At 35.4% G+C, this 14,146-nt stretch overlaps 1 protein-coding gene across 1 annotated transcript; it reads right to left on the minus strand.

Moving 5' to 3' along the window:
• Window positions 1–230: 230 nt before the first annotated feature.
• LOC132166554 (aldehyde dehydrogenase family 2 member C4-like) lies at window positions 231–5,767 on the minus strand. The gene is made up of 9 exons (XM_059577392.1): window positions 5,559–5,767; window positions 4,174–4,316; window positions 2,416–2,799; window positions 2,232–2,321; window positions 1,930–2,103; window positions 1,664–1,801; window positions 870–1,013; window positions 695–756; window positions 231–611 (listed from the first exon to the last, which is right to left on the minus strand). Exons 1-9 carry the CDS (start codon window positions 5,659–5,661, stop codon window positions 338–340), a joined length of 1,512 nt encoding a protein of 503 aa, XP_059433375.1. The 5' UTR covers window positions 5,662–5,767; the 3' UTR covers window positions 231–337.
• Between the last annotated feature and the right edge of the window lie 8,379 nt (window positions 5,768–14,146).

The following is a 14,146-nucleotide window of genomic DNA, read 5'->3' on the forward strand; positions in this document are numbered from 1 at the left end:
GAAAAGAAACTGCAAAGTATAATTAAGTTTGATTTTATAATTATGTATAAACATATGGTAAACACTGCTTTGCAGGCAAGTCTAGTAACTACATTATTATTATTATTATTATTATTATTATTATTATTATTATGTGTTTTTCGATAAATTCAAATTTTATTCAACCAAACAAACTATAACAGTACAAGGTTGTTAATACAAAAGCAGAATTTAAAGAAGCCAAAAAAAAAAAAAAACTAATTATACAACTGTGTATTGCTTAAATTTTATTGCACATAATTATACTACTAAAATGTGCTTAATTCCCCATCTCTGCTACGACGGAAGGGATATTAATTCAAAGCCAAGGAGTATTGTAAAGGGGAGTTACAACCGACTTTACGTGAAGGTACTTGTGAAGAGCTTCCAATCCAGAATCTCTTCCAAACCCACTCATCTTATACCCTCCAAAAGGGCAGTCATTGTCGAAAGCAAAATAGCAATTGATCCAAATGGTGCCAGCACGAATTGATCTTGAGACGGTGTTTGCCACATTCAAGTCCTTTGTCACGATACCCGCTGCTAGCCCATATTTCGTCTTATTTGCCCTCTCAATTGCTTCATCAATTGTTCTGTAATTGTTCATCATTAGAAACAACTAACTCTTTTATCACTACTAAAATTAATAAATAAAAGCATTTATATATGTACTGACTTGAACTTGGCGAGTGCCATAACGGGTCCAAATATTTCATCCTTGGCTATAAGCATGTCTTCCTGACCAATTCATCAAGAACAACAATAGATGAAGGAAAAGAAAAACTAACAATAACCAAGCTAAAAGTTAAGATCCCCAGGTGCAAGCATGTTGTGAAATGAAGAATATATACCTTAAAATCTGTGAAAATTGTAGGCTCAATGTAATATCCCTTCCCACCCAACTCCAATGGTTTGCCACCAGTTAAGAGTGTGGCTCCTTCTCTCTTTCCATGCTCAATGTAGGAAAGGATTTTTTCAAATTGCTTCTTATCGACCTGCATGTCAGAAAATGCCCTTCTTCATTGGAACCCCGCTAGCTACTATGTCTCACCCTCACTCTAGGATGCAGGCTTAATATGTAATTTGGTTCAAAGTGTTGGGCTTAGATGCGCAGGTTATTAATATTGGGCCTATTTAATTAGCTTAGTAAAAGTTAGATCAAAGCATCTTAAACGGAAAACATAAGAGCTAATGAATTTCATGATGGACAAATTTTTTTCTAAATTAGGTTTAGAAAAAATTCTTTTAACTCATTTTTTATAAACAAAAATGCTAGGTGCTCTCCTAATATTCTCCTCGTGTTCTCCTAGTCCTAAGTGGATATTATTTTCTAAAAAATAAAAAAATAAAAATTGCTTTTGTTTCTCACTTGATTTTTAAAAAATAATATTCATTTAAGACTAAGAGGACACTAGGAGAACATCAAGAGAGTACCTAGCATTTTCCTTCTATAAAACAGCCATGCTTATGTGCGTTGAGCATGTGAGAAGTGCACGCTTTTTTAATAGTTCTATTAAAAACTCTTATGCTTATCAGATTCTAAAACACATGATATGCATAATTTAAAAAAAAGGGAAATGCTTCTTATCGACCTGCAAAATGTAAAAACCAAAAAGAAAAAATCTTTGGAAGTCTCATGTCATACCTGGGGCCCTTGTTGAACTTTAGGATCAAAAGGATCCCCAACTACCCAAGCTTTTGCCTTTTCCACCAATTTCTTTACAACTTCGTCATATATCCCTTCTTGAACATAAACACGAGAACTTGCCACACATATTTCTCCCTGAAAAAAAAAAAAAAAAATTCAGGAAACAAAAGAATGATGTTGAATTAAGCTATATTTCTTTAGCTAGATCAGTTTTCGAAAATGAAAGTTTATTGAAAAAACATAGTAAATAAAAATGACTTCACCTTATTAAACAGGATGCCCACAAGAGCAAGCTGAGCAGCTACTTCTATGTCGGCATCGTCGAAAATAATAAGGGGAGACTTGCCTCCTAATTCAAGTGAAACCACTTTCAAATTACTTTCTGCTGCGGCATGCATTACTTTACGTCCTACTTCTGAGGAACCTGTAAAACTTATCTGAAAAGACAAGAACAAGCAAATGGAAGATTCAAGGGGCATTTGTGCAAAACAAGGAATTGGCTTTGGAAATTTCTCAAAGTGTTCACATAAATAATACAAACGTTCAATTAAAAGTTAGAAATTACGGCATCAATGTCCATGTGAGAGCTAATGGCTGCCCCAGCTGTTGGTCCAAATCCGGTTACAACATTGAGCACTCCATCGGGAATACCAGCCTTGAACGAGAAAAACCAACATGGTAATACAAAAATGCTCAATAATATGAGTAATTAATCATTAGCCGTGTGTAAATAAATCATCAGAAGTTACCTGCTTAGCAAGATGAGCATAATAGAGGGCTGAGAGAGGCGTTTGCTCAGCAGGCTTGACGACCATGGTGCACCCAGCGGCTAAAGCGGGGCTAATCTTTAAGAACAACAACGTACTTGGATAGTTCCAAGGAATGATGTGTCCGACGACGCCAATAGGCTCACGCAATGTGTATGCATGAAATTCACGTGACATTTTCAGCACATCTCCATGGATTTTATCGGCTGCACCTGCGTAATAACGTAGAGTACTTGCCACATTGGGAATGTCAACGGCCTTGCCCATGCTGAACAATTTTCCAGCATCAATTGTATCCAAGGCAGCTAGGTCTTCCACATTTTGGTCAATCAAATCTGCGAATTTCATCAGTATCCTTGCTCTCTCCTGACAACAATTCAGAGCCCCGCCAAGAAAAAAAAAAAAAAAGCATAATTTACATTAGCTGTTGCAAAATTATGTTACATTGAAGGCACCAAGGAAGAGAATTTGGATCACATGTATTGGTTGGAAATGGAAATAATAGAACGACTTGTTCAAACAAAATTGAAAGATAAAGATTATAAATAACCTCAAATTCAATTGGTGCATGTACTATTATTCAATATCGTTTACCGTAAATTTCCATTAATCTTTCTTGTCGCACAATTATTTATCTAATTATTTAGAATGGTTATTGACCTTCGTGCTGCTAAAGTTGACTGGAAATTCTAGAAATCTTTTTTTTTTTTTTTTTGAAAAAGGAAATTCTAGAAATCAGATACATATATAACTACTAATTTTAGAAGTTATTTTTGTTATTTTTTTTTTAATCCCTCCAAAAATAGGTAACTTCTATAATTATTATTTGATTAAAATTTAATAGCAATTTATTACAAATCTAATGGTAATTTTAAAAGTTATATCATTTTTGAAAAAAAATACAAAAGAGACTTCTAACATTATATATATATATATATATATATATATATATATATATAAGAGTTCACAAAAACTATTTATGTTTCTTAAATATTAATTATCCAATTTATCCAATTAAACAAACTCTTAGATATAGCCTTCACCAGAGTCACCACTAGCTCACATACTTTTCAAAATAATTTACTAAACTCTTTTCAAAAAAGAGTAAAACACTTCTCATAAAACATTACTCAAAAATTAAAACATAAAATCTCTCAAAAAAATAATTAAATATAAACTCTTTTTTTTTTTCTTCCCAAATGTGGATATTTTTATTTACATAACCTTTAAAAAAAAACACAAAACAAAACGTCGCTAGCGTGGTGAGTCTGGTGACTGCCTCAATCCCCAATGGTGGTGGCTGCCACTAACACTGCCACTGCAGCAGTCAGATCTTACATTTTTATTTTTTTTATTTTTATAACACTTTAATAAAGCTCTTTATTTTTTATCAAAAAAAAAAAAAAAATAAATAACTAACAACTTTAAACATATAATACAGTTCTCGTAAAACACTTAAAATTACTTCTTTTTTTTTTTTTTTTTTAAAAAAAAAAACACCTAAAATTTTTATCAATCCAAGTCATGACTCGGACCTTGTCTGCCAGTTTTCTTGCCAGCCACCGGTATTAGCTGACTTTTTGCAATTATTTTTCTACGCCAATTTTTTTAGTGTTCACATAATGGATCCCCTCACGAATCGACTTGGAATTTAAGCGCTGCGAGATTTCTTGTAATTGTTGAAAAACGAAAATGACGGAGAAATCAAAGATAGAGAAAAGAGTATATATATATACGTACAGAGCCGGGCAAGCGAGGCCATGGACCATGGTCAAATGCATCATGAGCCGCCTTAACAGCCAAATCAACATCTTCTTTATCTCCTTCTGCAATCCTTGCTATCACGTCTCCTGTTCTTGGATCGATCGTCTCGAACGTTTTTCCTATTTAATTATTTAATAAATTAAAGGTTTAGAAAATTTACGGTACCCCAAAATTCGTGATACGAAATTAAAACACATATTATCAAAAATATTTGTAATTAATATATATATATATAGCCGAATGTCAGCAATGACAATCCACAAAGTTGAAATATAACTTTCATGCATCATGTCAGCACCTCAGCCGGCCGGCCACCAGATTAAAGAAATGGAAGGCTTTCATTAAACTAATAGAATGAAATAAGACATTATCACCACGACAACGACAACATGGAAAGTCATTCAGCTGAGATAATTTTTTAAAATTAATATGAGAAAACCTTAATAAATAAATAAAAATATTGTCCGAGATAGTGTTGACTCAATCTTATTACCAATCTGTCACGCATGTGACCACTCTGTTTATGTCTAGCTACATTAATTATGTCATAGGGGAAGACCAAAAACTTGCAAGCTAGGAATAATTGACAATATATAGATAGATAAATCAATCTTATATTTTGTCAACTACTTTATCTTCTCACGGTGTTTTATGTTTGAAAGCCCTTAATTTCCAACCCAGTTCTGTTTAATTTATTTCCTGAATTAGAAAACTGAATACAACATAATAGACTTCTAATCTTTGTGCCAATAATTCGTGAACCCCCAACATAGTCAAACGTTCATTAATATATATGTAATGTTATTCAATAGACTGTTATACAATTAAAATGATGTGACAGTAAAAATTCAGTTTTTAGTAGAAATTACTATGTCAAATATGAGAAAATACGCAATATATTAACAAAAATGGAGAGAGAGAGAGTTTTTTAGGGCATTGGTGAGATCTCCTTCGTTCTTCTTTTCGATCTTCATTTTTTGCATTTCAAATTTTTCATGACTTGCACTATCTAAAACATTAACATCATTAATAAGCTTGACGTTGGAGTTTTTCTTTCAATCAGAACGAATGAATTTTCTTTAATTCAGTTTATAAAATTTCCATATTTTCCTTAAAATTAAAAGAAGCAAAAAGCATGTAGAAATGACAAAGATTCTCTCCATTTCACTTCTATCACATGTGAAAAAGTAAGTCTTTTTAATGAATTTTCCTTCAACTCTATCCTCGTGCGAAGGAGTTCATCCTTTTTGTTTTCTTTTCCCCTTGGGGTGAAACAACAATTACATATATAACTTGTATGCATATATCTTAAATCATAAACTGAAAGTCTATATATAAATATCAATTAAGGAATTGGAAACCTGAAATGGAATCAACAAATTCTCCATTGATGAAAAGCTTGGTGAACTTAATCGTCGGGATCTTCGCTGAAGTGACTAAGCTCTCATCGCAGTGACTCCCCATCTCTGTCTCTCTCGTTTGTGAAGTAAGAGCTCTTCTAGTTTTTCCTTTTTTCTTGTTCTTGGTTATAGGCAAGATAGATTTATAATATATATAGAGGGTACGTATGCGAGGCGGCGGTATATACCAAAGTGTAATATGTGTGCTGAGGAAAAAAACAAACAAACAGATCGCGTACTGGAATCCACAAATTACGTTGCATATAGACGGTGCAGCATCTATATATATATATATATGGTTGTAAAATGATGAAGCGGTGTAAGAAGGGACAAGCTTTACGTTGTCACATATAGGCGCCGCGGTGTGGGAAGGGACAACCTTTACGTTCTCACATCTATATGGTTGACTATGCTCTAATTGGCTAAGGAAATATATATATATATATATATTTTTGGATTAATCATAGAGATTTTGTTTATTTATTTATTTATTTCAAACTGTCCACAGAGTTGAGTTGACTCAAGATTAATAAACGCCGACACACACGATGAAACAAGTTGTGGATATATATGCAAGTTTCTTTTATTGACATACCCCACACTGGCCCACAGTACACACCCACGCATTACTCAACCTTGAGGTTAACAAAATTATTAGAAAAAAAGAGAAATAATAAAAATAATTTGTTATCATATAATTAATGAATAAGTGAATTTGCAAAAAGAAATAGTTGAGAGATTGATGTGATCATTAAGAAATAGTGAAATACCTAATTGTTTTACATAACTTATGTGTTACATATAGCATACTTCATTACCTTAACTTATGTGTTACATCAAGTTGAGTTTAGAATCAATAACCAAAACTTAACAATGACATTTTCTAGAAATACAAACCAACTTTCTAGCGTGCATGATGATCAAGCCACCCTAAAAAATTTCATTAAGGATTGGCTGGACCACCCTTAAGTGGGGATGGCTTGAGTGGATAATAAAGCTACCCTAAAAAAATTCATTAGGAATTGGCGGGACCACCCTTAAGTGTAGGGCTGGCAAAACAGGTACACGATATGACCCGTTTATAACCTGTTTATCATATGCATGTTTTTTTATAATAAGGTTCATCTAGGCGTCATAAAGAATAATTGCATGCATAGGATAAACGGGTACCTGTTTATTTGCCAAGTACCTATTTTGTCAGCCCTACTTAAGTGAGGAGATGGCTTGGGTGGATAGGGGTGAAAAGGCAGTTAGTAAAATTTACTAACAACTCCGCTTACTGCTAAGCGGTTAACCGCCTGGTTAGCAGTTAACCGCATCCGAATAACTGCTTTTTTATTAACCATTTTTTTGCGCCTTTTATTGGGCTTTTTTGGTGTGCTAGTTTTGGACTGGTTTTGGGCCGATTTTGGGGCTCACTTACGTTTTTTGCTCACTTTAAACAATTTTTCTTTTCCTTTTCATTGCCATTTTAGCATTAAAAATTGCTATATATATATATCAAAATCCTTGTTGGTCACCTTCTACGAATCTATACAATATATAATACAAATAAAATTACAACAATTTTTGTAAATCACTACAAAAAACAAAATTTTTGTTGACTTACATTTTCTGACATGTCAGGTGGTCTGACACGTCAGAAAATCCTCCTGACGGGTCGGTTTTGACGTGTCTCAAGCGTTAAAATTATGAGTGTCAGAAACGAAAAATTTCTGACGTGTTAAATTTAACATGTCAAAATTTTTTGACGTGTCAAAATTGGCATGTCAGAAAATTTTTCTGACATGTCACTTTCTGACATGTCAAAAAAAATTTTGACGTGTCAAAATGTTTTTAATTGAAAAAAAAATTTAAAAAAAAGAAAAATTATTATTTTTTAATAATTTTAAATTTCCTGACGTGTCAAAATTGACACGTCAGTAATTTAAAAATTATTAAAAAAAATAATTTTTCTTTTTTTAAATTTTTTCTGGATTTTTTTTTTTCAATTAAAATATATATTTTTTAAATTCTGGAATAGTACGTTTCTTCTCCACCCAGCTCTCTCCCTGATCTCTTCCTTCCTCCATTTTCACTCACTCTCTCTCTCTCTCTCTCTCTCTTCTTTCCTCCATTTTCACTCTCTCTACTTTCCTCCATTTTCAAAAAGGGTTAAATACTTAATACCCCATAGGGTTTGGTAACTTTATTTTTTTTTCTCCTTGGGGTTTGGTTTTTATCACAAGAGGTCCTTGTGGTTTTGATAAATGACCAAGTTAGTCCTCCGTCAGTTGACCGTTAGTTGACCTAACGGAATTCCACGTGAACCAATTAGATATTGACACGTAGCACCTACTTAATTTTTTTTAAAATTAAAAAAAATATATTAAAAAAAAAAGAAAAGGAAAAAAAAATTGGGGGCAAGTGCCACCCCTAGTTTTTTTTTTTCCTTTTTTTTTAAGTACTTTTTTTTTTTTAATTTAAAAAAAAAATAAAAAAATTAAGTAGGTGCCACGTGTCAATATTTGATTGGTCCACGTGAAATTTCGTTAGGTCAACTAACGGTCAACTGACGGAGGGATTAACTTGGTCATTTATCAAAATCACAAGGACCTCCTGTGATAAAAACTAAACCCCAGGAAGGAAAAATAAAGTTACGAAACCCCAGTGGATATTAAGTATTTAACCCTTTCAAAAACCCAAACCCAAAAAATCTTCAAAAAATCAAAAACCCAAATCAAAAAATAAACCTTATCCTTCTTCAATCTTCTTCTCTTCAAATCAAGAATCAAAAATCTCTCAAAATCAAATCAAAATAAACCAAATCAGAGCTTCTTCAAATCAAAAATCTCTCTTCTTCGATCTTCTTCTCTTCTCTATTTTTTTTTTCCTGCTTCTCTTCTTCGATCTTCTCTTCTCCTTTTTTTATTTTTTATTTTTCTTCAGCTTTTCTTCTTCGATCTTCTCTTCTCCTTTTTTTTTTCTTTTTCTGCTTCTCTTCTCCTTTTGTTTTTCTTCTTCTTGATCTGCTTTTCTTCTAACTCTGCTGCCGTGCAGAGAGATTGAGAGAGAAGAGGGAGATTAAGAGAGGGAAAGAAGATTTGGAATTAAACAAGAAAAGTAGATCTGGGGAAAAAATAAATAATAAAAGAGAGAAAGAAGAGGGAAAATGTTACAGTGCTGATGATGAGTGCATCATAATTGAGCTTGTAATAAGAGAGAAAGAAAGTAAAAGAATGGAAAAGAGAAAGAATTGGGAAGATCTTTATTGAACAAGCAATTTCGAGGATTGCTTAACCTCTATGAACATTTCAAGGATGCTCTACCTCCAAGTTCAGAATGAACTTACAACCATCAAAAAGCTAACTTCACAAAATGAAGAGAGAACTACTTATAATTCTCTTACAAGCTTACAATCTCCTAACTGTCTTACAACTTCCTTCTAACATCTAACAGACTTAACTACTACTCCTCTCTGGAAGGTACTGCACGTGGAATTATCTTCACACCCTGCCATCTCAGCACATCATCATCCAGCTCAGCACATCATCAGCTTCTTGTATCTGCCACTCAGCATCATCTTCACAGCTTGTGACAATACTCTCCCGTTTCAAAACACCTTGCCCACAAGGTGTGGATAAGCCCTTTTCAAAGCTTGAAATTCCTCCCAAGTGGCATCCTCAGGAGATTGCCCTGCCCACCTGATGAGAACTTCAGTGATTGCATGATTGTCTTTAGCTCTAGACCTTCTGGCCAACACAGCCAATGGTTTAGGCTGAATAATTCCATCTCCATTCACAAGAGGTAATGTAGGAATAGCAATATTGCGGCTCCCTAACTTAGGTTTGAGCTGGGAAACATGAAATACAGGATGTATCTTAGCATTGGAAGGCAAACTCAGTTCATAAGCTACTTCCCCCACTTTCTTAATCACTGAGAAGGGCCCATAAAATCTAGGAGATAATTTTAAGCCCCTTCGAGTACTCAAGGAGCCCTGTCTGTAAGGCTGCAACCTGAGATACACCTGCTGTCCAATATTGAAAGTCCTTTCTGACCTCCTTAAATCAGCATATTTCTTCATTCGCTGTTGAGCATGCTAAAGATTATGCTGCCAAAAGGGCTAGAATTTCCTCTCCAGACTTCAAAATCTCATCCACAGCTGCCACTTGAGTAGTACCTGGCACATAGGTTAGTAACCTAGGAGGTAGTCTCCCATAAACAGCCTCAAAGGGGGTCATCTTGATGGATGCTTGCCAACAAGTGTTATACCAATACTCAGCCCAAGGTAACCAAGTTATCCACTGCTTAGGCCTATCCTGAGCAAAGCACCTCAGATAATTTTACAGACTCTTATTCACAATCTCAGTCTGTCCATCCGTTTGTGGATGATAACTTGTACTCATCTTAAGTGTGGTTCCCTGCATTCTAAACAGCTCCTTCCAAAACACACTTGTAAAAGTGGGATCCCTATCAGACACAATAGAAGTGGGCATACCATGGAGCTTAACAGTGTGACTCACAAACAATTGAACAACTTTAGATGCAGTATAAGGATGAGCTAAAGAAGTGAAATGAGTATACTTAGACAACCTGTCCACTACTACCAAAAGTACAGAATGTCCATTGGAGAGGGACAAACCTTCCACAAAATCCATGGAAATATCAGACCAAATCTGAAGTGGAATTGGAAGTGGCTGCAGCAACCCAGCAGGAGAGGTGTTCTCATGCTTATTCTTCTGTCAGACCTCACACTCCCTAATGAATTGTTTAAGGTCATTTTTCATTCCCTTCCAAAAGAAATCCCTTTTGGCTCTTTGCATTGTTCTCTCAAACCCAGAATGACCTGCAATAGGATCACTATGAACAAAAGATAAGACTTGGGCCTTAATGATTGGATCCTCCCCAATACAGAGTCTGTTTTTATAAAACATCAAACCCTCTCTGTAAGCATACTTCTCAGCATTCAACTTATTAGTCAACCAGTTAGTAACAAGCTTCTGCATAAGTGAATCATCTTTATAATGAGTCTTCAACCTAGCCACCCAATCTGAAGTAGGTATTGATAAAAGAGAAATGGAGACCCCTTCTGTCCACCTTTCTCTCCTAGAGAGAGCATCTGCCACTCTATTTTCAGTGCCCTTTTTAAATTCTACTGTAAAATCATACCCAAGCAACTTGGTTATCCATTTCTGTTGGAAAGGAGTTCCAACCTTCTGTTCCAGCAAGAATTTCAAACTTTGTTGATCTGTTCTGACTACAAAGCTTTGTCTCAACAAGTAAGGTCTCCACTTTTGAATTGCAGTCACCAAAGCCAGCAGCTCCTTCTCGTAAGTGGACATAAGAAGAGCTCTCCCCTTCAATGCTCTGCTTAAATAAGCTATGGGCTTATTGTGCTGCATTAAAACTGCTCCTATCCCTACTCCACTTGCATCACATTCTATAACAAAGGGTTGAGCAAAGTTGGACAATGCTAAAACAGGAGCATGAGTTACTGCAGTCTTTAAGCTTTGAAAAGCCTCCTTGGCAACCTCATCCCAAGTAAATGCATTCTTTTTCAACATGGCAGTTAATGGAGCAGCAATAGATCCATATCCCTTGATAAACCTTCTATAGTAACCTGTCAAACCCAAGAAGCCTCTCAAAGCTTTTATGTTGGTTGGAAAAGGCCACTCAACCATAGCTTGAATTTTCCCTGGATCAGCTGCTACCCCATCTGCTGAGACAATATGGCCCAAATAATCCACCCTTGCACATCAAAATTTACACTTTGACATCTTGGCAAATAACTTGTGTCTCCTTAAAATGTCTAAAGCCATGTGTAAATGTTGTCGGTGAGTGTTTTCATCCTTGCTAAAGATGAGAATGTCATAAAAAAATACCAAGATAAACTTTCGGAGATAAGGTTGGAAAATATGATTCATTAGGCTTTGGAAGGAAGAAGGAGCATTAGTTAAACCAAAAGGCATAACCAGAAACTCATAATGACCCTCATGTGTTCTAAAAGCAGTTTTAGGAATATCCTTTTCCATTACTCTGATTTGGTGATAACCAGAGATCAAATCCAATTTGGAAAAAATTGTAGATCCAAACAGCTCATCCAACAATTCATCTACAACCGGAATTGGAAAACTATCTTTAATAGTTACCTTGTTAAGAGCTCTATAATCCATGCACATCCTCCATGTTCCATCAGCTTTCCTCACCAAAATTACTGGAGCAGAGAAGGGACTGGTGCTATGTCGAATTACACCAGATTTCAGCAAGCCTTTTACAATCTTCTCAATCTCCTCCTTCTGAAAAAATGGATACCTGTAAGGCCTGACTGAAACAGGTTGTTCCCCTTCTTTCAAAGTAATAGCATGGTCATGTGATCTAGCTGGTGGAAGCTCAGTAGGAACTTGAAAAACATCCTTAAATTCTTCAAGAATATCACTGAACAAACCCTCTTCCTTCTTTTGAACTTGCTGCTCTTTATGTTCTTCATCGTTGATAAGCTGTAGTATAATTCCTTTGCTATTTTTCTTCAACCACTTTTTAGACTTCCCATCCTCAAAAGTTAAGGGAGGACCTTGCTGCAAACCCTTCAAACAGCAATTCACTTCACCCAACTGAAACTCCATAGTTAAATGGCCAAAGTCCCATAAAATTGGACCCAACAATCTCAACCACTGTATGCCTAAAACCACATCACACCCTGCTAATGGTAGAATATACAAATCCACCCTAAAGTTTGTCCCTTGAATTTTAAGACACAAGTCTGAACTTCTCCTTGGACTTCTTACTATTTGACCATTAGCCACCTTCACCATAATAGCATCCCTATTGGAGCTCACAATTCCTAGCCTTTCAGCTAACTATGAATCCACAAAATTGTGAGTACTCCCTGAATCAATGAGAATAATCACTTGCTGCCCTTTCAAAACTCCCATAATTCTCATTGTTTTGGGATTTGGAGTTCCTGTAATAGCATTGAGAGATATCTCTGGTCCTGCATCCAGAAAAAATTTCCCTGGATCCTCCTCTTCTTGGTCAGGAGTAGTCATCTCCATAACCCTTTTCAACCCTTCCACTTCTTCAATTAAGAATAGCTTAGGTACAGCACATACATGACCTCTACTCCATTTATCATCACATGAGTAACATAAACCTTTTTTCCTCCTCTCATCCATTTGGGTAGGAGAAATTTTCTGAACTAGAACTATTGCCTTAGGAGTATCATTAACAAACCCTTTAGTCTGATTGGTACCTCCAAAACCCCCCTGATTTTGCCTTGGTGCATTATAAAACTGCATTCTAGTCCCAACTGAATTTCCACCCTTATTGGCTGCATAACTACTCTCATTTCCCACTCCTTGATTTCTCCAAACAGGTTTCCCTGATCTGCTGTTAGTTGCAAGACATTCCTCCTGAATTCGTGCCAAAGCATAAGCATCATTCAAGGTCTTGGGATTAAACATTCTCACAGACAATCGAATGTCATCTCTCAAACCCCCCAAGAACATACTCAGTTTGTGAGAATCAATCAACAGTAAGACTCTATTTGCCAATATTTCAAACTGAGTTTTATATTCATCTAAAGAGCCAACTTGTTTCAATCTAGATAGGGTCTCCATAGGATCATCATATGCCCCCTTACCGAATCTAACTTGAATAGCAATCAAAAAATCATTCAAACTAGATAGATTATTAGTATTTCTTAAGGCTTGAAACCATGATAAGGCCTTACCTTCCATGTGGAATGCAGTAATCCTCAACTTCTGCCTTTCTTGAATGTCATAAAATTCAAAGAATTGCTCGACTCTATAACACCATGAATCTGGGTCGTCACCATTGAAAGTTGGGAATTCCAACCTTATAGCCTTAGTGTGAATCTCATCAACACCTTTTCCCCACTGTTGAGCAACCCCACAACTAGAAACTGTAGCATCCCCCTCCACATTCTGGTGAATAGGCTGCTTCTCTTGCTGTTTGTCCTTGGCCAAGATTGATGTCATCATTCCCATCAACTTATTCAATGTCGTTTTCATCTCAGGAATATCCTTCATATCCTTCCTTAGCTCCAAAACTTCACTTTGGACTTCTTTTAACTGCCGGCCCTGCTCCCAGAGTGTATCCTCTGCCATTGTAACACTATTTTTTTTATGTAACGAAGGAAGAGAAAAGAAAAGAAAATATACGAACCAAATGGATCAAGGGCTTTGATACCACTTGTTACAGTGCTGATGATGAGTGCATTGTAATTGAGCTTGTAATAAGAGAGAAAGAAAGTAAAAGAATGGAAAAGAGAAAGAATTGGGAAGATCTTTATTGAACAAGCAATTTCAAGGATTGCTTAATCTCCATGAACATTTCAAGGATGCTCTACTTCCAAGTTCAGAATGAACTTACAACCATCAAAAAGCTAACTTTACAAAATGAAGAGAGAACTACTTATAATTTTCTTCCAAGCTTACAACCTCCTAACTGTCTTACAACTTCCTTCTAACATCTAACAGACTTAACTACTACTCCTATCTGGAAGCTACTGGACGTGGAATTATCTTCACACCCTGCCATCTCAGCACATC

This window comes from Corylus avellana, chromosome ca11, assembly GCF_901000735.1.
Source record: "Corylus avellana chromosome ca11, CavTom2PMs-1.0".
NCBI lineage: Eukaryota > Viridiplantae > Streptophyta > Magnoliopsida > Fagales > Betulaceae > Corylus > Corylus avellana.

What these genes read in the sequence shown, in the direction of transcription:
- LOC132166554 (XM_059577392.1), bottom strand. Translation starts at nt 5,661, where the DNA reads ATGGGGAGTCACTGCGATGAGAGCTTAGTCACTTCAGCGAAGATCCCG. An exon ending in GGCCTCGCTTGCCCGGCTCT is followed by an intron (nt 2,800 to 4,173) that starts GTACGTATATAT and finishes AATTGTTGTCAG; the next exon opens with GAGAGAGCAAGGATACTGAT. An exon ending in ATGCTCATCTTGCTAAGCAG is followed by an intron (nt 2,322 to 2,415) that starts GTAACTTCTGAT and finishes TTCTCGTTCAAG; the next exon opens with GCTGGTATTCCCGATGGAGT.